The sequence below is a fragment of the Hyla sarda genome, chromosome 7 (genome assembly GCF_029499605.1).
Source record: "Hyla sarda isolate aHylSar1 chromosome 7, aHylSar1.hap1, whole genome shotgun sequence".
Taxonomy (NCBI): domain Eukaryota; kingdom Metazoa; phylum Chordata; class Amphibia; order Anura; family Hylidae; genus Hyla; species Hyla sarda.
In genome coordinates this window covers 227,527,365-227,554,136 of record NC_079195.1, presented here as the reverse complement: position 1 = coordinate 227,554,136, position 26,772 = coordinate 227,527,365, and the positions used below count along the sequence as shown (strand labels likewise).

The 26,772-nt window shown below is 48.5% G+C and overlaps 2 protein-coding genes across 6 annotated transcripts in view; one reads left to right on the top strand and one right to left on the bottom strand.

Moving 5' to 3' along the window:
- Positions 1–13,287, bottom strand: part of OMA1 (OMA1 zinc metallopeptidase) — a 55,752-nt gene extending 42,465 nt beyond the window's left edge. For 4 of the 5 annotated variants that reach the window (XR_008846698.1, XR_008846700.1, XM_056532950.1 and 1 more), the window contains exons 1-3: positions 12,905–13,051; positions 4,481–4,909; positions 1,008–1,236 (exon numbers count right to left, since the gene is read on the bottom strand). Coding sequence is in view for 2 of the 5 variants with exons in the window: in XM_056532950.1 (XP_056388925.1) it covers positions 1,008–1,236; positions 4,481–4,905 (654 nt within the window). In the remaining 3 variants the exon portion in view is untranslated. Of the gene's footprint in view, positions 1–1,007; positions 1,237–4,480; positions 4,910–12,904; positions 13,052–13,087 lie in introns of those variants that run through there. The other variant, XR_008846699.1, reaches the window with a different exon arrangement.
- Positions 13,288–13,339: 52 nt separating this feature from the next.
- MYSM1 (Myb like, SWIRM and MPN domains 1) overlaps positions 13,340–26,772 on the top strand; it is a 39,577-nt gene continuing 26,144 nt past the window's right edge. The window contains 5 exon segments of the mRNA XM_056532949.1: positions 13,340–13,432; positions 14,925–14,991; positions 22,224–22,294; positions 24,597–24,674; positions 25,723–25,752. Coding sequence (XP_056388924.1) covers positions 13,374–13,432; positions 14,925–14,991; positions 22,224–22,294; positions 24,597–24,674; positions 25,723–25,752 — 305 coding nt within the window. The 5' untranslated portion in view covers positions 13,340–13,373.

The following is a 26,772-nucleotide window of genomic DNA, read 5'->3' as shown; positions in this document are numbered from 1 at the left end:
AGAGCTGTACTCACTATTCTGCTGGTGAGGTCACTGTGTACATACATTACATTACTGATCCTGTACTGATCCTGAGTTATATCCTGTATTATACTCCAGAGCTGTACTCACCATTCTGCTGGTGAGATCACTGTGTACATACATTACATTACTTATCCTGTACTGATCCTGAGTTATATCCTGTATTATACTCCAGAGCTGTACTCACTATTCTGCTGGTGAGGTCACTGTGTACATACATTACATTACTTATCCTGTACTGATCCTGAGTTATATCCTGTATTATACTCCAGAGCTGTACTCACTATTCTGCTGGTGAGGTCACTGTGTACATACATTACATTACTTATCCTGTACTGATCTTGAGTTATATCCTGTATTATACTCCAGAGCTGTACTCACTATTCTGCTGGTGAGGTCACTGTGTATATACATTACATTACTTGTCCTGTACTGATCCTGAGTTATATCCTGTATTATACTCCAGAGCTGTACTCACTATTCTGCTGGTGAGGTCACTGTGTACATACATTACATTACTGATCCTGTACTGATCCTGAGTTATATCCTGTATTATACTCCAGAGCTGTACTCACCATTCTGCTGGTGAGATCACTGTGTACATACATTACATTACTTATCCTGTACTGATCCTGAGTTATATCCTGTATTATACTCCAGAGCTGTACTCACTATTCTGCTGGTGAGGTCACTGTGTACATACATTACATTACTTATCCTGTACTGATCCTGAGTTATATCCTGTATTATCCCCCAGAGCTGCACTCACTATTCTGCTGGTGAGGTCACTGTGTACATACATTACATTACTTATCCTGTACTGATCCTGAGTTATATCCTGTATTATACTCCAGAGCTGTACTCACTATTCTGCTGGTGAGGTCACTCTGTACATACATGACTGATCCTGAATTAGGATAATACAGGTCATATGTATCTCAGCATCCCACAGCTGATCCTAGTGCACGCTCAGGGGTGATACTCACGCTCTCGTACTCCACATTAGTGAGCAGGTTGTAGTCCTCCTTTCTGAACACCAGGAGGCGGCTGCGCCCAGTGATCGGTGTCTCCTCCAGGTTGGTGAAGTAAAAGAGAATAAAGACAAATCCCAGGGCGCCGGCACCAAGAGACAGCCTCCACTTGTTCCGCCTCACGCTCTCTTTGAATAGTTGCCGCTTGTTCGCTGGAAGAGATTTCCACCACCTCCTGACACTCCTAGAGAAGAGCGAGAGACAAAAGATGAGGACAAGATGGCGGTCACAGGCCGAAGATCCACAGCAGCACAGAGTGTTTGAGGAGAGGAGGGAACCTATGTGAGGCGGTGACTGTCCGGTCATGTGATCATGGTATTAAAGAATGGAGGGAAGTGAAAGGTCATGGACCGAGAGTTACACACAGTACAACCTACAGAAGCACCGAGTATTCAAAGGGGTACTCCGACCCTACACATCTTATCTCCTATCCAAAGGATGGGGGGATAAGATGTTTGATCGTGGGGACCCCCGCGATCTCCCTGCTGCACCTGGCGTTCGTTTAGAGTAGTGGTCTTCAACCTGCGGACCTCCAGATGTTGCAAAACTACAACTCCCAGCATGCCCGGACAGCCAACGGCTGTCCGGGCATGCTGGGAGTTGTAGTTTTGCAACATCTGGAGGTCCGCAGGTTGGAGACCACTGGTTTAGAGCGTCAGGTACAGCGCCGGAGGCTCCTGAGGTCACAGTCGCGCCCCGCTCGTGATGTCACGGCTACGCCCCCTCAATGCAAGTTACGCCCCCTCCCATGGACTTGCATTGAGGGGGCGTAGCCTTGACATCACGAGCGCCGGTGGCCGTGACGTCACGAGCCTCCACCACGCATCGCCAGTCATCCATGCCCCGGAAGTCTGGGATGCTGAAGTCAAGATCGTGGTGGTCCACAGCGGCGGGACCGCCGCAATCAGACATCTTACCCCTATCTTTTGAATAGGTGATAAGATGTCTAGGGGCACAGTACCCCTTTAAAGGGGTACTCCGCCCCTGAACATCTGATCCTCTATCCAAAGGATAAGGTATAAGAGAGGTCTGACCATGGGGGGTCCCGCCGCTGGGGACCACCACATTATCCGGGCCAGCACTGCGGCGTCCTGAACAAGGAAGCTTGGAGCTTCTGTGTTTGTGACATCAGGCCACGCCCCTTTCATTCATGTCTATGGGTGGGGGACTGACCGATTGACATGAATGGAGGGGGCGTGACGCCTGTGGTCGCCCATCATCTTCCACGGAGCGGAGTTCGCTCCGTGCAGCGGATAACTGGTGTGTCGAGGGGCTTCCTTTGGATAGGGGATATGGGGGGGGGAGATTTATCAAAACTTGTCTAGAGGAAAAAGTTGCCCAGTTGCCCATAGCAACCAATCAGATCGCTTCTTTCATTTTTAACAAGGCCTTTGCAAAATGAAAGCAGCGATCTGATTGGTTGCTATGGGCAACTGGGCACCTTTTTCCTCTGGACAGGTTTTGATAAATCTCCCCAAAGATGTTTAGGGGCAGACTACACATTTAGGGTACATTCACACACACGCAGATTTTCTGCACAGGATTTTCTGCTGTAGATTTCAATGTAAACGAAATGACTGAGCACAACTTCAAATCGGCAGTTACAAATCCTGCGCATCAAATCTGCGCAGAATACTGTACGTGTGAATAGACCCTTAAAGGGGTACTCCGGTGGAATTTTTTATTTATTTAATGAACTCGTGGCAGAAAGTTAAACAGATTTGTAAATTACTTCTATTTAAAAATATTTCTATTTAATCCTTCCAGTACTTTTTAGCAGCTGTATGCTACATTGCAGCATCTGGAGGTCCCCAGGTTGGAGACCACTGTTATATAGAATAGGCCACAACCCACAAGACCTTCTCCTTAAAAGGGGTACTCCGGTGAAAACATATTTTTTTTAGGTTTTTATAAGTCAACTGGTGCCAGAAAGTTAAATAGATTTGTAAATGACTTCTATTAAAAAAATCTTCACCCTTCCAGTACTTTTTAGCAGCTGTATGCTACAGAAGAAAATTCTTTTCTTTTTGAATTTCTTTTATGTCTTGTCCACAGTGCTCTCTGCTGACACCTGATGCCCTGTATCAGGAACTGTCCAGAGCAGGAGAAAATCTCCATAGCAAACCTATGGTGCTCTGGACAGTTCCTGACACGGGCAGAGGTGTCAGCAGAGAGCACTGTGGACAAGACAAAAAATAAATTCAAAAAGAAAAGAATTTCCTCTGTAGCATAAAGCTGCTAATAAGTACTGGAAGGATTAAGATTTTTTATAGAAATAATTTACAAATCTGTTTAACTTTCTGGCACCAGTTGACTTATAATAACCTAAAAAAATATATGTTTTCCACCGGAGTACCCCTTTAACCCCTTAAGGACTCAGACAATTTAATTTTTATGTTTTTGTTTTTTCCTCCTCGCCTTCTAAAAATCAGCAATTTTGGACTTTTTTTTTTTCTTTTTACGTTCACGCCGTTCACCGTACGGGATCATTAACATTTTATTTTAATAGTTCGGACATTTACGCACGCGGCGATACCAAATATGTCTGTTAAATTTATTTTTTACGCTTTTTGGGGGTAAAATAGGAAAAAACGGACGTTTTACCTTTTTATTGGGGGAGGGGATTTTTCACTTTTTTTTTTACTTTTAATTTTACATTTTTTTTTTACACTTGAATAGTCCCCATAGGGGACTATTCATAGCAATACCATGATTGCTAATACTGATCTGTTCTATGTATAGGACATAGAACAGATCAGTGTTATCGGCGATCTTCTGCTCTGGTCTGCTCGATCTCAGACCAGAGCAGAAGACGCCGAGAGCCGGAAGGAGAGGGGACCTCCATGCGGCGTCCTGAATGATCGGATCCCCGCAGCAGCGCTGCGGGCGATCAGATCATTCATTGAAATTGCGTACTGCCGAAGATGCCGGGATCTATATTGATCCCGGCGTCTGAGGGGTTAATGGCGGATGCCTGCGAGATCGCGGGCGTCGGCCATTCCCGGCGGGTCCCTGGCTGCGATCAGCAGCCGGGATCAGCCGCGCATGACACGGCATCGCTCCAATGCCCGCGGTTATGTACAGGACGTAAATGTACGTCCTGGTGCGTTAAGTACCACCGCACCAGGACGTACATTTACGTCCTGCGTCCTTAAGGGGTTAAGGAGAAGGTCTTGAGGGTTGTGGCCTTTCCTCTATAACAGTGGTCTCCAACCTGCGGACCTCCAGATGTTGCAAAACTACAACTCCCAGCATGCCCGGACAGCCGTTGGCTGTCCGGGCATGCTGGGAGTTGTAGTTTTGCAACATCTGGAGGTCCGCAGGTTGGAGACCACAGCTATATAACGATGTTAGTTAGGACAGGGCCAGCAGCGCAGAGTATTTTAGAAGAGGACCGTAATAATAAATAAAATGAAGCTCTACCTGACCTGCCAAGGATAATCGCCATCAGTTTCTGCAGCGGTTTGATAAAGATCCAGATGTGAGGTGGTAAGAGGACATAGCGGCGGCCGGAGGTGTGGATGGATCTGTGGCCCCCGGGAGGAGTGTGAGGGGTCCTCGGGGGGGCACCTGAGCGCTGTATATAACCTGTATACCCCCTCGGGCTGTGTCCACCATTGGTATATCTCACTCCACGCGCCCCATAGACCGCGCTCCAGGATGGGGGGGATACGGATGAGCTGCAGTGCCTCGTTGCCCCTGGATACAGTTCAGTCCTTGGGGCCCGGCTCGGCCCTGTAGAATTCGGTGCATTTATGCAGGATCTGTGAAGGGTTAATCTAGAAGAGATCAGTTTGTTCAGGGGGATTCTTTGTCTTGAGATCCACAGGATCCGGGCGGCGGCCCCCAGCATCTTCCTATAGAGACAGAAGATCACAATGTAAAGTATGAACAGCCGCAGCAGTGTGAACAGGGACGAAGATACAGACGGGCCCAGAGAAATACCCGATGCCAATACCCGGGGACCCCTCGATTATAAATACCACACACTGTAGGGATGGGGGGGGGGGGTGTTATAGGTTTTATATTGGGGCCCATGAATTTCAAGTGATGTCCCTGATCGTACAGGAACGATATCTGCAACTAGTGGAGGTCCCGATCAGGACCCCAGGATCCAGCCGCAACTGTAATTTTGACTTTTAGATCTGGCGATCTTGACTTTTGACCGTGGGATCTAGAGCGGACCCCCTTTATAGACATGTATAGTTTGGTGACACACTCCTTGCCGTACCACCAACTGCACATACATTATACCAGCATCTGCATTACAAACATGTCACTTCACCACCCCTCCCTTTGATACACCCTGTACCATTTCATACCCCCCACCCCCACCTTTATTACCACCTGTGGTCCTTGACTGCCTGCCCCCCTGCTGTTTCATTTCACTCGGTGGGCTCCGGTAGGCTCAGGTGCAGGGTCGGTGGATCTGACATCCTCCTGTAAGGCACTGATGAGCGGCGTCACTGGTCAGTCCCAGCAGCCACCGCTGCACATTGATAGAAAGTGGCACTGGTTGAGGAATGGGCAGCACAGGTAGTGGCCACTTAAGAACCTGCCCCCCTGCTGTTCCATTTCACTCGGTGGGCTCCGGTAGGCTCAGGTTCCTGGTTAGTGGATCTGACATCCTCCTGTATGGCACTGATGAGCGGCGTCACTCGTCAGTCCCAGCAGCCACCGCTGCTCACTGATAGAAAGTGGCACTGGTTGAGGAATGGGCAGCACAGGTAGTGGCCACTTAAGAACCTGCCCCCCTGCTGTTTCATTTCACTCGGTGGGCTCCGGTAGGCTCAGGTGCAGGGTTGGTGGATCTGACATCCTCCTGTATGGCACTGATGAGCGGCATCACTCGTCAGTCCCGGCAGCCACTGCTGCTCATTGATAGAAAGTGGCACTGGTTGAGGAATGGGCAGCACAGGTAGTGGCCACTTAAGAACCTGCCCCCCTGCTGTTTCATTTCACATGGTGGGCTCTGGTAGGCTCAGGTGCAGGGTCGGTGGGTCTGACATCCTCCTGTATGGCACTAATGAGCGGCGTCACTCGTCAGTCCCAGCAGCCACCGCTGCTCACTGATAGAAAGTGGCACTGGTTGAGGAATGGGCAGCACAGGTAGTGGCCACTTAAGAACCTGCCCCCCTGCTGTTTCATTTCATTCGGTGGGCTACGGTAGGCACTAATGAGCAGAGTCACTCATCATTCCCGACAGCCACCGCTGCTCACTGATTGAAAGTGGCAATGGTTGAGGAATGGGCAGCACAGGTAGTGGCCACTTAAGAACAGTCACCAGCGGCTGCAGGGTGGTCCGGTCATGTGTTTCCCAACCAGAGTGCCTCCAGCTGTTGCAAAACTACAACTCCAAGCATGCCAGGACAGCCAATGGCTGTCCGGGCATGCTGGGAATTGTAGTTTTGCAACAGCTGGAGGCACTCCGGTTGGGAAACACTGCATTAATGTGTTGTGGCACCCAGTTTGGAAAGCCCTGATCTGAGGGGTTAATGTCCAGTATTGCAGCTGCCGGCATTAAAGGTGAGTCCAGGCAGCTGATAGCAGCTGCTCCTGACTGCCTATGAAGCTCCTGCAGATGCTTAATGACTTAAGGCTGGGTTCACACTACGTTTTCTCCCATACGGGAGCGCATACGGCAGGGGGGAGCTAAAACCTTGCGCTCCCGTATGCCTTCGTATGCGCTCCCGTATGTCATTCATTTCAATGAGGCGGCCGGAGTGAAACATTCGGTCCGGTCGGCTCATTTTTGCGCCGTATGCGCTTTTACAACCGGACCTAAAACTGTGGTCAACCACGGTTTGAGGTCCGGTCGTAAAAGCGCATACGGCGCAAAAATGAGCCGACCGGACCGAATGTTTCACTCCGGCCGGCTCATTGAAATGAATGACACACGGGAGCGCATACGAAGACATACGGGAGCACGAGGTTTTAGCTCCCCCCTGCCGTATGCGCTCCCGTATGGGAGAAAACGTAGTGTGAACACACAAAACTTTTCACAGGTACACTTTAAAAGGGTTATCCAGGAAAAAACTTTTTTTTATATATCAACTGGCTCCAGAAAGTTAAACAGATTTGTAAATTACTTCTATAAAAAAAATCTTAATCCTTTCAGTACTTATGAGCTGATGAAGTTGAGTTGTTCTTTTCTGTCTAAGTGCTCTCTGATGACACCTGTCTCGGGAACTGTCCAGAGTAGAAGCAAATCCCCATAGCAAACCTCTTCTACTTTGTGCAGTTCCAGAGATAAGCAGAGATGTCAGCAGAGAGCACCGTTGCCAAACAGAAAAGAACAACTCAACTTCAGCAGCTGATAATTATTGAAAGGATTAAGATTTTTTAATAGAAGTACGGTAGTTTACAAATCTGTTTAACTTTCTGGAGCCAGTTGATATAAAAAAAATAATATGTTTTCCCTGAATAACCCTTTAAAAGCTTTGTGTGTGTGTGTGTATAATTATTGCAAATGTTTGTGCAAAAAAATTCCCCAACTTTTTTTTTACATTTTTTTTGTATTTCTTACAGCGTCTGTCACTTGATCTACATTGTTTTAACCCAGCAACGCACCCAGGCTGCAACATCTCTTTTCTCCGATGCTCGTTCCGCTTGTCGATTGACACACCGGGCTTGCCTGCCTGTGGCAGGCCAGTGTAGATTGCCTGTGCATGCCCTGTCAGAGGGTATTGGGGCGCATGCGCGGTTATTCCCAAGCTGTCGGACATAGTCCCTGTCTCTAGTGATTGCCTGCACATGTATAAATAACACAAAAACTAAAGTAAGGGCTTCTCCGCCCTCGGTGGGCTTGTGTATATTCCCTGCACATGCGCTGTCAGAAGGTATTGGGGCGCATGTGCTGTGAATTTCAAGCTATCAGGCTCACTCCCTGCCTCTAGTGATTGCCTGTGCATGCGCAAAGAACACCAATAACTAAAGGCAGGGTTCACCTGCCCACGGTGAGCTGGTATACGTTGCTCATGCATTCGCAGTCAGAGGGGTATACGGGCGTATGTTGGGTGAATCTCAAGTTGTCAGTCTCATTCTCTGACATAAGTGATTCACTGCGCACGCGCAAAGAACATCGATAGCTAGAGGAAGGGCTCGCTTGTTGGCGGCAGGCTGATGTAGATTGCCCGCGCATGCACAGTCAGAGGGTATTGGGACGCATGAGCAATGAGTTTCGAGTTGTCAGGCTCACTCCCTGCCTGTAGTGATTGCCTGCGCATGCGCAAGGAACATCAATAACTGGAGGCAGAGCTCCTCTGACCGTGGAGGGCCAGTGTAGATTGCCAGTGCATGCGCTGTTAGAGCGCATGTGCAGTAAATCTCGTTCCCTGCCTCTGGTGATTACCCGTGCATGCGCAAAGAACATCAATAACTGGAGGCAGAGCTCCTCTGACCGTGGAGGGCCAGTGTAGATTGCCAGTGCATGCGCTGCCGTTAGCTGCCTCTGGTGATTACCCGTGCATGCGCAAAGAACACCAATAACTAGAGGCAGTGTGTGAGCTTTCTGATTCTAGCTATTGTGGAGCATGAACAAGAAGCCCGACAGATCGAGACTCAATGCGCGTGCGCTGCAATACCCACTGACAGCGCATGCACGGGCAAATCCCACTGGGCCGCCACCCTTTTAGTGTAGCAGGCGTGACGTTGGAGGGGAGATGCATAGCATACTCTGGACCCCGCTTCTCTGACACTTGGGGGGAGGGATGGGTGCTGTATAAAACTTAAATCTAAGTACAGAGGTATGATGTGCGTGTGGTGGCTAACCCCCTACTACGCCGTGTTTACCACTGTAGATCATGTGACAGATGCAATTAAAAGGGGTTATTAAAGGAGATCGCCAGTCTTGAAAAACGTATCCCCTATAGGGGATACGTTTCAGATCGCGCGGGGGGGGGGGTGGATTCCGACCGCTGGGAAGGGGGCGTTTCGACCTATGCACAAAGCGACGGCTGACACGCCCCCCTCAATACAACTCAATGCAATCTCCGGCTCTGCCATAGCGCTGTATTGAGGGGGCGTGTTGGCTGCTGCTTCGTGCCGTAGTCAACACGAGCTCTCTGGCCAGCGAGCCGGGGCCCGGTACAAGAGATCGCAGGGGGCCCCAGCGGTCGGACCCCCCGCGATCTGAAACTTATCCCCTATCCTTAGCATAGGGGAAAAAAGTTTTTCAGGACTGGACTACTCCTTTAAGGGATAGGAAAACAAAGTTGGTTTCTTCCGGAAACAGCACCCCCTTTGCGCTCAGGTTGAGTGTGGCATTACAGCTCAGTTCCATTCCATGACATAAGTACAGGAAAGCTGACAGTAAAATAACTTAACCCCTTCCCGACCTATGACATACCTGTATGTCATGGGTGGCAAGATGTTCCCGACCCATGACATACAGGTACGTCATGAACATTACTGCCGCTACTCGCGGCACCCCGCAGCGCCCGGAAAGATGGTGGCTATCACTGATAGCCAGCCATCTTACCGTGCGACCACGGGGGGGGTTCATCACCCACCCCCCCGGCGATCGCTGCTATCAGCTGGTCAAATCTGACTAGCTGATAGCAGCGTTTCGCTATGAAAATACTTAGCAGCGCGGTGTGTGAGTTCCGATTACGGGGATCGGGACACACACCGCTCTGCTAAGTGTCCCTGACCCGTCCCCCGGTGTCACTTACCCGGCCATGCGGTGTCCCGAGCGGTCCTGGCGGTCCCGGCGTCCTCCATGCGGTCCTGGCTGCGCTGCGTCCCGGAGGTGAGTTTCCGCTGCAGTGCGGCATCTTCATTGGCAGCAGTGAGATCGCCGTAAAGCGATCTCACTGCTGCCTCTGAGAGTTTCAAAACTGCAACTCCCAGCATGCCCAGACAGCCTTTGGCTTTCTGGGCATGCTGGGAGTTGTAGTTTTGCAACATCTGGAGGTCCACAGTTTGGAGACCACTGTATAATGGTCTCCAATCTGTGGTCTTCCAGACGTTGCAAAACTACAAATCTCAGCATGCTCAGTCTGTCCAGGCATGCTGGGAGTTGTAGTTCTCTAACATCTGGAAGAGCACAGATTGGAGACCATTATACAGTGGTCTCCAAACTGTGGACCTCCAGATGTTGCAAAACTACAACTCCCAGCATGCCCAGACTGCCCAAGCATGCTGGAAGTTGTAGTTCGGCAACATCTGATCCTTCAGATATTGCCGAACTACAACTTCCAGCATGCCTGGGCAGTCTGGGCATGCTGGGAGTTGTAGTTTTGCAACAACTGGAGGCACACTAGTTGGGAAACATTGTCCGTTTCATACCTCAGTGCCTCCAGCTGTTGCAATTGTTGCAAAACTATAACTCCCAGCATGCACTGGCAGACCATGCATGCTGGGAGTTGTAGTTTTGCAACAGCTGGAGGCACACTGGTTTGGAAACACTAAGTTTGGTTGCAAAACACTTGAAAGTTTATTACTTAACTTAGTGTTTCCAAACCAGCGTTCCTCCAGCTGTTGCAAAACTACAACTCCCAGCATGCACGGACAGCCAAAGGGCATGCTCGGAGTTTGCAACAGCTGGATGTTTGCCCCCCCCCTCCAATGTGAATGTACAGGGTACACTCACATGGGCGGAGGTTTACAGTGAGTGCTGCAAGTTTGAGATGGCGCAAATTTTGCGCTGCAGCTCAAACTTCCAGCTGCAAACTTGCTGTGAACCTCTGCCCATGTGACTGTACCCTAAAAACATTACACTACACTAACACTAACCTAAAATAAAAAGTAAAAAACACTACATATACACATACCCCTACACAGCCCCCCTCCCCCCAAAAAATGAAAAACGTCTGGTACGCTACTGTTTCCAAATCGGAGCCTCCAGCTGTAGCAAAATAATAACTCCCAGTATTGCCGGACAGCCATTGACTGTCCAGGCATGCTGGGAGTTTTGAAACAGCTGGAGGCACTCTGTTTGGGAATCATTGGCATAGAATACCCCTATGCAAATCCCTAATTCAGGCCTCAAATGCGCATGGCGCTCTCTCACTTTGGAGCCCTGTCGTATTTCAGGGCAACAGTTTTGGGACACATATGGGGTATCGCCGTACTCGGGAGAAATTGCCTTACAAATTTTGGGGGGCTTTTTCTTCTTTAACCCCTTATGAAAAAGTGATGTTGGGGTCTACACCAGCATGTTAGTGTAAAAAAATAAATTTTTTACACTGACATGCTGGTGTTGCCCTATACTTTTCATTTTCACAAGAGGTAAAAGGGAAAAAAGACCCCCAAAATTTGTAACGCAATTTCTCCCGACTACGGAGATACCCCATATGTGGGCGCAAAGTGCTCTGGGGGCGCACAACAAGGCCCAGAAGGGAGAGTGCGCCATGTACATTTGAGGCGATTTGCACAGGGGTGGCTGATTGTTACAGCAGTTCTGACAAACTCAAACCAATAAATACCCACATGTGACCCCATTTTGGAAACTACACCCCTCACGGAATTTAATAAGGGGTGCAGTGAGCATTTACACCCCACTGTTGTATGACAGATTTTTGGAACAGTGGTCTGTGAAAATGAAAAATAAAATTTTTGATTTGCACAGTCCACTGTTTCAAATATCTGTCAAACGCCAGTGGGGTGTAAATGCTCACTGCACCCCTTATTAAATTCCATGAGGGGTATAGTTTCCAAAATGGGGTCACATGTGGGGGGGGTCCACTGTTCTGGCACCATAGGGGCTTCCTAAATGTGACATGCCCCCCAAAAACCCTTTCAGAAAAACTCACTCTCCAAAATCCCATTGTCGCTCCTTCCCTTCTGAGCCCCCTACTGCGCCCGCCGAACACTTTACATACGCATATGAGGTATTTCCTTACTCGAGAGAAATTGGGTTACAAATTTTAGGGTGATTTCTCTCCTTTTACCCCTTGTAAAAATTCAAAAATTGGGTCTACAAGAAAATGCGAGTGTAAAAAATGAAGATTTAGAATTTTCTCCTTCACTTTGCTGCTATTCCTGTGAAACACCTAAAGGGTTAAAACACTTACTGAATGTCATTTTGAATACTTTGGGGGGTGCAGTTTTTATAATGGGGTCATTTATGGGGTATTTCTAATATGAAGACCCTTAAAATCCACTTCCAACCTGAACTGGGCCCTGAAAAATTACGATTTTGAAAATCTTGAGAAAAATTGGAAAATTGCTGCGGAACTTTGAAGCCTCTGATGTCTCCAAAAGTAAAAACTTGTCAATTTTTTTATGCAAACACAAAGTAGACATATTGTATATGTGAATCAATATGTAATTTATTTGGAATATCCATTTTCCTTTCAAGCAGAGACTTTCAAAGTTAGAAAAATGCTAAATTTTCTAAATTTTCATGACATTTTTAGATTTTTTACCAAGAAAGGATACAAATATCAGTTAAATTTTACCAATAACATAAAGTAGAATATGTCACGAAAAAACAATCTCGGAATCAGAATGATAAGTAAAAGCATCAGAGTTATTAATGTTTAAAGTGACAGTGGTCAGATTTTCAAAAAATGCCCAGGTCCTGCAGGTGAAAATGGGCTGGGTCATGAAGGGGTTAATTTACAAAGACAACAATAAATTCCCCTCCATAGTATAGGAGACATTTGCAAAACTTTACCTTCCACAAACAACTACAGTATCAGCTGGGCATGGGAAGGCATGCTGGTGCTTGTAGTTCACAAGCTGTGACTTTTGCAGGTGTTGCAAAACTACAACTCCCAGCATGCCCTGACAGCCTTCGGCTGTCAGGGCATGCTGGGAGCTGTAGTTTTGCAACAGCTGGGGAGTCATAACTACTCAACAGCTGTCACAGAAGCCCCTCCCCCCACACAAGTGCATAAGCTCCTTACCACAACTCTGCTGCCACTAGGAGCAACCGAGGGTCCCGAGCTCCTACAGCCCAAATCCTTCCATTTCCAGCCCGTCCTCCACTAACACAACAACCCTCAACCCGGAGGACGGAGCGGGGTTACAGGGAGGGCTCATGGTTGTCACCTCGCCGCCATCTTGCTACACCCTATTCTACCACATACCTGTCGAAAAAAAAGTTTTCCAATCACCGTGTTACAAGTGGGTTATAATGACAAAATGACGACATCATAGGAGATCCCGGGTCTGAAACGGTGACGTTTACACAAAAAGAAACTGAAACCGAGAGGGTGCACAAAGATGGCCGCCTACGCACGCTCTCTGTCTTACGTCAGCGCTGTAAGGGGGACGTAGAGAGGACCAATATGGAGGGCGTGGTAACGTGACTGACGGGAGATGCTGATTGGCTGCCGTTGTGGTGACGTCATTACTGGCTGTTGGGACTCAGACATGATGGCGGAGGAGGCGGATGTGGACATAGAGGGAGATGTGACCGAGTCCTGCAAGGGGTGAGGAGGGGATGACGGGGGTGGGCTGAAGAGCTGACACTCTAATATATGATAACCCCCCCCCTGTATATAGGTAGAAGAGCTGACACTCTAATATATGATAACCCCCTGTGTATAGATAGAAGAGCTGACACTCTAATATATGATAACCCCCTGTGTATAGATAGAAGAGCTGACACTCTAATACATGATAACCCCCTGTGTATAGATAGAAGAGCTGACACTCTAATATATGATAACCCCCTGTATATAGGTAGAAGAGCTGACACTCTAATATATGATAACCCCCTGTGTATAGATAGAAGAGCTGACACTCTAATACATGATAACCCCCTGTATATAGGTAGAGGAGCTGACACTCTAATACATGATAACCCCCTGTATATAGGTAGAGGAGCTGACACTCTAATACATGATAAGCCCCTGTATATATAGGTAGAGGAGCTGACACTCTAATAAATGATAACCCCCTGTATATAGGTAGAAGAGCTGACACTCTAATAAATGATAACCCCCTGTATATAGGTAGAAGAGCTGACACTCTAATATATGATAACCCCCTGTATATAGGTAGAAGAGCTGACACTCTAATATATGATAACCCCTGTATATAGGTGGAAGAGCTGACACTCTAATATATGATAATAACCCCCTGTATATAGGTAGAGGAGCTGACACTCTAATATATGATAATAACCCCCTGTATATAGGTAGAAGAGCTGACACTCTAATATATGATAACCCCCTGTATATAGGTAGAAGAGCTGACACTCTAATAAATGATAACCCCCTGTATATAGGTAGAAGAGCTGACACTCTAATATATGATAACCCCCTGTATATAGGTAGAAGAGCGGACACTCTAATATATGATAACCCCCTATATATAGGTGGAGGAGCTGACACTCTAATATATGATAACACCTGTATATATTGGTAGAGGAGCTGACACTCTAATATATGATAACCCTTGTATATATAGGTGGAGGAGCTGACACTCTAATATATGATAACACCTGTATATATTGGTAGAGGAGCTGACACTCTAATATATGATAACCCCTGTATATATAGGTGGAGGAGCTGACACTCTAATATATGATAACCCCTGTATATATAGGTAGAGGAGCTGACACTCTAATATATGATAACACCTGTATATATTGGTAGAGGAGCTGACACTCTAATATATGATAACCCCCTATATATAGGTGGAGGAGCTGACACTCTAATATATGATAACACCTGTATATATAGGTAGAGGAGCTGACACTCTAATATATGATAACCCTTGTATATATAGGTGGAGGAGCTGACACTCTAATATATGATAACCCCCTATATATAGGTGGAGGAGCTGACACTCTAATATATGATAACACCTGTATATATTGGTAGAGGAGCTGACACTCTAATATATGATAACCCCTGTATATATAGGTAGGGGAGCTGACGCTCTAACCTGATAACCTCCTGTTCTTGTGTCCTGCAGAGCCTATGACAGTCTGAGTTCACCCTTCACCCCGGAGCCCGTGTGGAAGAGAGAAGATGAGTTCACCGTAAGTAACTACAACCCCCAGCATGCCCTGCAGTCACTGTCTACATAAATCCTGCATCTATGGGGGTGAAATGTTCTCCCTCGCTGGGTATTCTTGAACTTCATCAGTTCATGTAGTTCAGTGGTCTTTAAACTGTGTCCCTCCAGCTTTTGCAAAACAACAACTCCCTTCATGCCCGGACAGCCAATGGCTCTCTGGGCATGCTGGGAGTTGTAGTTGTGCAACATCAGGAGGTCCACAGTTTAAAGACCACTGATCAATTATAGATGGATGAGAAACTGATACAAAATGTCCGTTTATTTTTAAAGGATCTATTTGAATTGTCGGTTAAGTAGACGGATAATTTGTTACTTTGTATCTATTTGGGTCCAACAATGGGTTCCCTGCAGCAGCCGCAGATGCCACGTGCCTCATGCACACTTCTTTTTGCCGTTAGCGAGCAGCTGGGATGCAGGTCATGTGATCTGGCCTCAATCACCTCCAGATGTTGCAAAACTACAATTCCCAGCATGCCCGGACAGCTAACGGCTGTGCGAACATGCTGGGAGTTGTAGTTTTGCAACATCTGGAGGTCCGCAGGTTGGAGACCACTGTTATAGAGGATAGGCCACAATCCACGAGATCTTCTCCTTAAAGGGGTACTCAGGTGGAAAACATATTTTCTTTTACGTCTTTATAAGTCAACTGGTGCCAGAAAGTTAAACAGATTTGTAAATGACTTCTAGTAAAAAAAATCTTTACCCTTCCAGTACTTATTAGCAGCTGTATGCTACCGAGGAAATTCTTTTCTTTTTGAATTATTTTTATGTCTTGTCCACCGTGCTCTCTGCTGACACATGATGCCCATATCAAAAACTGTCCAGAGCAGGAGAAAATCCCCATAGCAAACCTATGCTACTCTGGACAGTACCTGACACGGACAGAGGTGTCAGCAGAGACACTGTGGACAAGACAAAAAAGAAATTCAAAAAGAACAGAATTTCCTCTGTAGCATACAGCTGCTAATACCTGGAAGGGTAAAGATATTTTAATAGAAGTAATTTACAGATCGGTTTAACTTTCTGCCACCAGTTGACTTAAGACCTAAAAAAAAAATATGTTTCTCTATCGGCTCCATTGGGGGACACAGACCGTGGGTGTATGCTGCTGTCTCTAGGAGGTGTGACACTATGGTAATAAAAAAGTCAGCTCCTCCCAGCAGGATACACCCGCCTTCAGGCTCTGAGGTAACCAGTTTAAGCTTAGTGTCTGAAGGAGGTGGACATGGTCTGGAATTCTCCAGACCAGGTCTTCTGTTTTTTGTTTTCCTAGTATAGGGACGTGTTCGTTTTTTATTCCTTTTTCTTTTCTGTTTTCAGGTGGGGACTCAGGGACTGCGGTTCCCCGTTTCCCCATTGCGAGTAAGGGGGCACAGACATTGCGTATAAGCGCTGTTAAACCCCCCCCCCTCGCCAACGGCCAGCGCCTGGGTGGTACCTCATGGGTCCGGGTCCCCCTATTTACCTGCTCGCCTCGCTCGCGCTATAGCAGCCCGGCGTGATGCAGGTAACTAAAGCTGACTGAAGACTTCACTGAAGACTCCATTAGGTAAGTTCTTCTGACTGAGGTAAGTACTTTCCCCCCCCTTTTTCTCCATAGGTACAGAGCTCGCAACCTCTGGAGACCCCCTGTTTTTGGCCCACCTTCAGTTTATGGGGCTGGTTTATACAGGGGCTGCATTTTTTATTGGGGGAGCAGTGGCACCTAAGGGGGCATATATTTAGGGCATGTGTTTTGGGGCACTTTACTATGTTGTGTGTGTGTGTGTGTGGGTGCTTCGTTCTACTACCCCAGCGCCTTATATGTGGCTGTCAGCCGCGGCGCTGTTTTGGGGCCGGGCGCTATCAGCGCCGGCTTACTTTCGTTTTCCCTCAGCGCCTTATTCGTCAGCCGCGGCGCTGCTACGAGCCGGGCGATTCAGCGCCGGCTTACTTTCACTTTTGCCGGCCGTCTCTGCCGGCGTTTAGGCCGCCCGCCCTATTCCCCTGAGCGCTATGCGGACTAGACATGGCGCTCGGGACAAGGAGCGGGCGCCATGACGGTTTTTCTTCGGCCGTCTGTAGCTCCGCCCACTGGGCTGGAGCTCTCAGGGGCGCGAAGCAGCGTCCAATCAGCGCAGTGGGTGCGGTTTTTCTATGTGAAGGGGCCTGTTACCGTGTGCCTTGCTTCTGGCACGCCCCTCCCTTCCTATTGGCTGGCCTGTTCAGTATCTCTGACTGCAGGGAGCGGGTTTTCTCTGCAGCTAACGAGACGCAGTCTAGGGGAGAAAGTTTATGGGACAGGTCTCCTCTCTAGGGCTATTCTCCCTCTACGCAGAAACCTGGATTTTCAGTGCCTTATTATATCTGTAGCACTGTGATACTAAAATGTCTGTCTCTGCCTAGACCTCTTGCCCTGTCTGCTCCACTGCTCCCCCAGACCCCCGGGTGCTTCCTGATGTGTCCCCCCCCCCCCCGGTCCCGGTGGGTTCAGCCGCTCCTCCAGCCCGGGTTTCTTCCCTGACCTGGTATATGGCTGACTTGACCCAATTCTTCCGTTCGGTGGCTGAGGCCTCACGGGAAGTGGTGTCCGCCTTTAAGGGGTCTTCTCTTGCAGGACCCCTGGGAGGGCCGCTTCTCGTCTCCTGGTACTTCACGCTCTCACAAGTGTGCTAGGGGTGTCTCGTCTGCATTGAGTCTTCAGATAGACGAGAGCGTTCCCCTTGCGGGCCGGCCCCTCTGTCATCTGGGCACAAACGTCGCTCCTCCAGAGGACGTTCTCGGGTTGCCGCTCTGCAACGCCAGAGCCGCGTACCCAGTCTGGGTCACCCACTTCCAGGGCTACCTCTGCTCATTCATTCCCCTGGTGGACGAGGCTTCCGAGCCGGCATCTGACTCAGAGGACCGCTCGGACTCATTGCAACGGTGAACTCATTGGTGATAGCCATAAGAGACACCTTTCACTTGGAGGAACCAGGATCTTCGGATATCAATCCAGGAGTATCCTTTCATCGTGCTCAATAGTTCAGCTATCCCTCAGTGGATCCACCAATCTCCTGGATCTCTAAGGCGACTACACTGCCTCTGGCAGATGCCGCTGCCTTCAAGGGTTCCACGGACAAGAAGGTAGAATCTAAGCGAAGTTCGCTTCGGAAGCAACTGGCTCTTCTCTTCTTCCCATCTTCGCCTCGACATGGGTGTCCAAGGCCCTGTCGGAGTGGTGCCAAAATTCCCATTAGGATATCTTAGCGGGATTCCCCCCCAGAGGATCTTCCTGATCTGGCTCTCCAAGCGCTAAAGTTGGGGATTTTCTTTGCGCATTTTCCATGCAGTCAGCCCGTTGTTCTGCCTTTGCTGTGGGTCACCTAGCGGCTCTCTGTCGATCTCTGTGGCTTAAGGCTTGGTATGCGGATGCCGCTTCCGGAAGGCCTCTCACTGAGCTTCCCTTTACGGATGGCCGTCTTTTTTGACAAACGCCTTGATTATCTCCGAGGCATCGGGAGGTAAGAGTTCCTTGTTACCTCAAAATAAGGCTCGCCCTCCTTCCCAAAGGAAGTGTTTTTCCTTCGGTTCTTTCGGACCTCTGGCCCCAGTAATGGTCCGGACAGGCGCCCTCGCGGGACAAGAAGGCTCCCTTGTTCCGGGCACGCCCGTCTTGGAAGTCGGACTCCAACTGGTCCAGCCGTTTTGCGCCCAAGTCGGACAACCGCAAACCCACTTCTGCATGCAGCAAGGCCCCCACCCGCTGTTTCTTTTCGGGTGAGAGGTCGTCTCTTGTTTTTCCGAGTCATCTGGATCCCATATATTCAGGACTCTTCCGGGACTTCGATTCTTCACGGCCTCTGCCCGAATTGGTCTTCCGGGACAGACGTCTGGCGCTCCGGTCGCGGGTCCGCTCCCTTCGGTCCCAGGTATCAGTCTCCATCCGTACTTGTATGGAGGTCCTGGGTCGGATGGTGGCAATTATGGAGGCCATACCCTTTGCCCAGTTTCATTACCGCCCCCTTCATCTGGCGATTCTCTCTAGATGGGACAGGTCTCCTCTATCAATCGATCGTCAGATTGTTCTCCTCGCAGGGTCCGTCAGTCTATGTTCTGGGGGCTCCGCTCCCCCCTTCTCCAAAGGCGGTCGTTTCTTCCCCTTCTCTGGCAGGTGGTTACAACGAATGCCAGCCTGTCGGGCTGGGGCGGCGTGTTCCGGGATTGGACGGTTCAGGGACTCTGGTCTCCCCTGGAGACCCTTCTTCCAATAAACATATTGGAATTGCGGGCGATTCTTCTTTTCTTCAGTTCCATTCTGTCCGCGTTCTGTCAAATAACGCCACATCCTTGGTGTGCATAAATCAACAGGATGGCTCTCGCAGCTCGGCAGCCATGGCCGAGGTGACCAAGATTCTCACTTGGACGGGGAACAAGGTTCCGGCCATCTCCGCGATTCACATTCTGGGAGTGCTCCACTGGGAAGCGGACTTCCTCAGTCGGTCCTCACCCGACCCCCGGCGAGTGGTCCCTTCATCCGGAGGTCTTAATGCAGCTCTGTGACCTCTGGGGCATTCCGGACGTGGACCTCTTCGCGTTCCGGCTCAATCGCTTGATGTCCGTTGATGTCCAAGTCCCGGGACCCTCAGGAACTGCCGTGGACGCCCTAGTGGTTTCTTGGGCGGGGTTTGCTCTACCCTATTTGTTCCCTCCTCTTCCGCTCCTTCCCAGGGTGCTGAGGAAGATCAAAGCAGAGGACGTCTCCGCCATTCTGGTAGCTCCAGATTGGCCCCGAAGGTCGTGGTACGCCGACGTAGTCAGGGTCCTGGACGACACTCCCCTCCGCATTACACTCCGCCTGGACCTACTTGCTCAGGGTCCTCTTTGCCACCCCATTTTACAGTCGCTACATTCGATGGCGTGGCGGTTGAGACCGCGGTTCTGAGGGCCGCGGGTTCTCTTCCCAGTCATTCACACCTTGCTCAAGGCTTGTAAGCCCTCCTCCGCAAGAATTTACCACCGTTTCTTGGCGGTCTTATCTTCGTTGGTGTGCGGCTCAGGGCTTCTCTCCAGTAACCTTCTCGGTTTCCCGTCTTCTCTCCTTTTTGCAGTCGGGGTTGGAACTGGGGTTGTCGCTCAGTTCCCTTAAAGGTCAGGTTTCGGTCCTTGCTGTTCTTTTCCAGCGGCCCATGGCTTCTAATTCTCATGTCCGGACCTTCCTTCAAGGAGTAGCACACGCTGTTCCTCCTTATCGGGACTCCTCTCCCCCTTGGGACTTGAAATTGGTTCTGAGTGCCCTCCAGGGTGCACCCTTTGAGCCCCTTAGAGAGGTGTCTCTCCGCCTCCTTTCTTGGAAAGTGGCATTTCTTGTGGCTATCACCTCCATCAGGAGGGTGTCTGAACTGGCAGCACTTTCCTACCGTTCTCCGTTTCTGGTGATCCATCAGGACAAGGTCGTTTTCCGGCCAGATCCTTCCTTTTTGCCCAAGGTGGTCTCGGCCTTTCATCTCAATGAGGACATTGTCCTCCCGTCCTTTTGTTCTGCTCCCTCTCATCTTAAGGAGCGCTTACTACACAAGCTGGATGTAGTTCGCGCTGTTCGGTCTTATCTCTCCATCACTTCTTCATTTCGTCAGTGTGATTCCTTTTTTGTCCTTATGGAAGGTCGTCGCAAGGGACAACCTGCTTCCAAGGCCACCATTTCTAGGTGGATTTGGTCCGCCATTTTGGAAGCCTATCGCTGTAAGGGGAAGAGTCCTCCTTTCAAGGTTGTGGCTCATTCCACTCGTTCTGTCGGGGCATCCTGGGCTCTCCAGAATAGAGCCTCGGCCTCGCAGATTTGCAGGCGGCTACCTGGTCGTCTTTGCACACTTTCTTGAGGTTTTACCGGGTTCATACTTTCGCATCGGCTGATGCTAGTCTGGGGCATAAAATGTTGCAGGCGGCAGTGGATCGGCCGTCTGCCTGATTACTTATCTGCCCACCCAAGGGACGGCTTTGGTACGTCCCACGGTCTGTGTCCCCCAATGGAGCCGATAGAGAAAAGGAGATTTTTGAACACTTACCGTAAAATCTCTTTCTCGAAGGATCCATTGGGGGACACAGCTCCCGCCCTTTTTGGGATTTTTCCTTTGGTTCTCTGTCCGAGGGTGTGTTAAGTTTTGGGTCTTCTTGACCTGACGGTCTCCTCCTATTGCTCTAGAACTTAAACTGATTACCTCAGAGCCTGAAGGCGGGTATATCCTGCTGGGAGGAGCCGATTTTTTTTTATTACTATAGTGTCACACCTCCTAGAGACAGCAGCATACACCCACGGTCTGTGTCCCCCCAATGGATCCTTCGAGAAAGAGATTTTACGGTAAGTGTTAAAAAAAATCTCCTTTTTCCACCGGAGTACCCCTTTTAAGGAGAAGTTCTTGTGGGTTGTGGCCTATCCTATATAACAGTGGTCTCCAACCTGCGGACCTCCAGATGTTGCAAAACTACAACTCCCAGCATGCCCGGACAGCCGTTGGCTGTCCGGGCATGCTGGGAGTTGTAGTTTTGCAACATCTGGAGGTCCGCAGGTTTAAGACCACTGCTCTAAGCGCACTCAATTTAACAAACAGACGGACAAAATAATGGACACGAAGGGAAGACTTTTCTATTTACATCTGTCACCATAGACTTCAATGTAAAATATAAAAAATTTTAAAGGGACACTTTTTAAAGGGACACAATTTGTTGCTGTTCTTTTTTTTTATTTTTTTAAGACGGAACAAAAAAAATAGTGCGTGCAAGGTTTTTTTTTATTATATTTTTATTTTTTTGGTCCACTCAAAAAATGAACCACAAAATTGACACAGACCCTTTTAATGACACATCCTCACATCCTCTCTTTGCTATAAAGGGGCACTCTAGTTAGGAAAAACGTATCCCCTAGTTTGTGGAATAGTGTTTCATCACGTTGGGATGACCACTCGGGCCCCCACCATCTCCAGAACGGATCCCTGACTGTCCCCGCTGAGTGCTCCGGCCCCCACCTTCCAAGGCAGACTGGTCTTGGCAGTGATGGCCGACTCCGCCAATCACCGACTGAGCCGCGACATCGCTGTGGTGGGTGATCGATTGAACATCACTGCTGAGAGCAGTTTATGCTGTGATGGGGCATTGTGATAGTTCAGATACTTTGTAGAGTTGTGATTTGTTTTAATATATTTATCGTTTAACTCTTTCCTGATCTGTTTCGTCTTCCAGCCGTGGACCCTGGACAGCTCAATCAGCGATGAGAACCGCGCCGCCATAGAGAAAATGTTGCTAGAAGAAGAGTATCCTTTATCCAGGTCATTGCTCCTGAGCGAGGCGGAAGCTTCTTACATCCAGAAATCCACTGCCCCAGGGCTCAAGTCCTGCAGGAACGCGTGGGAACGGAGTTCCTGCACTTTTTCCATAGCAGGAACACCTTTCCCATTAGCAGGAGTCCTGCGGGGCCAACCTTTGAGTGGAAATCTTGGGTGACTTCCCACAGTTCTTTGTCCCAGGACTTGACCCCTGCTCCGCCCTCTTCTTATAGTGTAACTGTGCATCCAAAATACTTCTGATCTATCATAGTGACGTCACGTTGATCACTTGGGTCCGGGTGCTGAAACCTCCACCAAAAGTTCAATGAAGGCAAAAGCGTCAGTAATACCTGGAGCTAGGGATGTCCCGATAGCATTTTTTTAAGACAGAGTACAAGTACTGATACTTTTTCTTAAAAGGGTACTCCGCTGCTCAGCGTTTGGAAAGAACTGTTCCGAACGCTGGCGCCGGGAGCTCATGACGTCATAGCCCCGCCCCCCTCATGATGTCACGTCCCGCCCCCTCCATGCAAGTCTATAGGAGGGGGCGTGAGAGCCGTCACGCCCCCTCCCATAGACTTGTATTGAGGGAGCGGGGTGTGACGTCATGAGGGGGCGTGGCTATGATGTCACAAACTCCCGGCTCCAGCGTTCGGAACAGTTTGTTCCAAACGCTGAGCAGCGGAGTACCCCTTTAATTACTCGCTGATAGCAATTACCGATACTTTTCTCAATGTCATGTGACCAGGTTTTTTTTTTTCCTTAAGGGTACGTTCACATGGGCGGATCCACAGCGTATTTTACGCTGCGGATCCGCTGCTGAAGGGCCGCTACGTGGTGCCTTTAGATGTGCCTGCTCGGAGTGGCAATGCGCCGCTACGAGCAGACACACTGCAATGTGTGAGTCGCAGCGCGCATCCGCAGTGTACTCTCGCATCGCGGCCGCTCTCTGCCTAGCTCATGGAGCAGGGGTAGCGGCCGCGATGTGTGAAAGTACACCACCCATGCTTCGCTTCAGTGTATCTGCTCTTAGCGGCACATCTAAAGGCAGCATGTAGCGGTCCTTCAGCTGCGGATCCACAGCGTAAAATACACTGTGGATCCGTCCGTGTGAACGTATCCTTAATGGAAAAAAGGGGTGTTTTTATTTTTTTGTTTTTATGAAAGAGAGGGCTTTTTTATATTTAAAAAATATATATATTTTTTTTATTTAAACTTTTTTGAAAAGGGGGGTGATTCAAATTTTTATTGGGAAAAGGTTAATTCACATTTATTATTTTGACAAATTTTTTTCACTCATAGGGGACTATTACATGCAATCTGTAGATTGCCCACACTGATCAACGCTATGCCATAGCATAGCAGTGATCAGTGTTATCGGCGCTGCTTTACCAATGCCTGCCATGGCTAGCAACAGTAAAGGAGCGACGATTGCATGGCACAGAGCACAGTAAGGGACCTCCGTCCGTCCTCACAGCTGATCGGGACACCGTGGTGATCCCGATCAGCATCCCTGAGCTAACCGGCAGTTAACTTCAGGACTTTTAGATGCCGCAATCAACTTTGATTGCGTTGTCTAAAGGGTTAATTTAGGTCCCAGCTATGATGTGCACTCAGCTGCTGAGTATAGCTCTGGAGCAGAGAGTGCAGGCGGCTTACCGCACCTCCATGACTCCCGTCGGCAGGTATCGGGGACAATTTCATGAGTACAAGTACTCATGCAAATGCACAGTATCGATACCAGTATCGGTATCAGGACATCCCTACTTGGAGCCCAAAAAGGTTCAAACAGACTCTGCAGCTATTGGCTACTCTGATCCTCTCTTCTTTTTTTCCTCTGTCAGATTCTGTGTTAAAGGGGGACCTTGGGGGAACTAAACTTATCCCCTATTCACAGGATAGGGGATAAGTGTCTGATCGCAGGGGGGGTCCGACTGCTGGTGCCCCCTGCGATCTGTTGTACAGGTCCCGTCCTACTTACCCATCCTCACGTGCACAGCCAATCACTGACCACAGCGATGTCCCACCTCAGCCGGGGATCGGCTGAGCGGGCCGTCATTTGCCCCTATCCAGGGAGGTGGGGGCCGAGAAGCACGCCGAGGACGGGTAAGTAGGACGGGCCCCGTACAGAAGATCGCAGGGAGTCCCCCAGTGGTCTGACGTCCCTGTGATCAGACATATATTCCCTATCCTGTGTATAGGGGGATAAGTTCAGTTCCCCCCAGAGTACCCCTTTAATAGATTTTTGCCTATTCAGATTGTTTTCCAGTTCTTCCTGAGCCTCTTCCAGATACTATTTTTCTAACAAGCCGCCCGCAGCCAAGTTCTGGTCTGAAGCTAAAGATGAAGACAAATCCGGCATCAGAAGGTCCAGTATGAGCGATCATCTTCTTTATTTTCCCTGTTTTTCCTACCTTAAAGGGGTACTCCGATGGAAAACTTTTTTTTTTTAATCAACTGGTTCCAGATAGTTAAACAAATTTGTAAATTTCTTCTATTTAAAATTCTTAATCCTTTCAGTACTTATTAGGAAATTATTTTCTTTTTGGAACACAGAGCTCTCTGCTGACATCACGAGCACAGTGCTCTCTGCTGACATCTCTGTCCATTTTAAGAACTGTCCAAAGGAGGAGAAAATCCCCATAGCAAACATATGCTGCTCTGGACAGTTCCTAAAATGGACAGAGATGTCAGCAGAGAGCACTGTGTTCCAAAAAGAAATGAATTTCCTCTGTAGTATTCAGCAGCTAATAAGTACTGGAAGGATTAAGATTTTTTAATAGAAGTGATTTACAAATCTGTTTTACTTTCTGGCACCAGTCGATTTAAAAGAAAATGATTTCCAGGGGAGTACCCCTTTTAAAGACGCAACAACTTAAGGAGGGGGCACCTTTTTTTGGTGTAAGGGCTATGTTGTCATGTTGTAGGGGACACAATAAAACGTTAAAAGGGGTTTCTGGGCTAATATGATTTAGGGCCTCTCCTCAGGATGAGCCATTAATTGCTGATGGTGGGGTGCTGACACCGGGCACCCCTACCAATAGTCTGTTCGGCTCCAGCACTACAAAGTGAACGGGGTCGGAAGCAGTTGGCTCCAATCAATGTGTAGTGGTGTCGCCATGTTATTTCTACACAGCTCACACTTAAAGGGGTACTCTGTTGCTAGACATCTTATCCCCTATTCACAGATGTCTGATCGTGGGGGTAATTTTCAGAATGCCGGGTGCTGCACTGAGATCGCGGGGGGATCCCGGCGGCGGTACCCCCGTAATCAAACATCTTATATCCTATCCTATGGATAGGGGATAAGATGTCTAGCAACAGAGTACCCCTTTAAGTCTAGTTTTATTCCTCACCAGTAGATTGCAGTAGCTACAGTACTACATGTATAACCTACAATCTCTTCTCTCCCACAGGAGTCCGCAGAAGAAAGCGCAGCGAGTTCCGTAAGTAGCGACATGGTATATAATGTTTTAAAACTGCTGATATGTAGAAGTTATAAGTTAAGGCGTTCATCTATAAATAAAGCTTAAAGGGGTATTCTGGTGTAAGAAAATTGTAGTTAAATAAGACTATCATCCCAAGATATATAATTTACTAATATAGTGTTATCACACGTTGTACTGGCTTTAGCATGTTTTTGTGTGATTCACCCCTGACAGGAAGTTGTGTTGTCCTCTCATTGTCAGTGTGGTGTTGTCTCAGCAGTTCCCTGCATCCTCCCTCTCTCCTTACAGGAAGTTATGTAGTCTTATTGTCAGTGTGGTGTTGTCTCAGCAGCTTCCCAGCCCCTCCCTCTCCCCTAAGATGACACATCATTCTCTGCTCTGAGGAGACGTGGCAGGATCTTGTCTCTGAGCTCTAGCCCTGCCCCCTGAGTGATGTCATCACCTCTGACCAGCCCCTACAGCTACATCACCATCCCCCTGTCATATACATATGTAAGGAAATAATAATCATTATATTTAGTTACATATCACCCTTGGTTCCAGGGCACTTTATATTGGAATAAGGTGTGGTTACAGGATGCTGCATTGTTCTGAACAATGCTAAATACAGAGGAGCAGCCATAGAATGAATACAGCAGGTGCTGCAATCTTACTGAAATAGGTGGTAAACTGGCAAGAGTGCTGTGGGGAGGAGGCAGGGTGGGAGAACTGTGATGAAGAGCTTAAGGAAAGCAATGCATTCTGGGAATTGTAATACTGAGCACAGACACACACAACAAGTAAGCTTTTGGTGATTTCAGAACTAAGGCAGACAGGAAAGCAATGCTAAACGCTCCTGCTGCTTTTAATTTTTTTATTTTTTTTAACCTGACATCAGAGTACCCCTTTAATCATTGTGTACAATATTCAGCTACTTTCTAGTATGCTTTTTTAGTTCCTGAATATTTCCATTCAGTGACAGCAAACACGGATCCAGAAAATGGTGAAGAATAAAGACACAGAGTATATGATAAAATT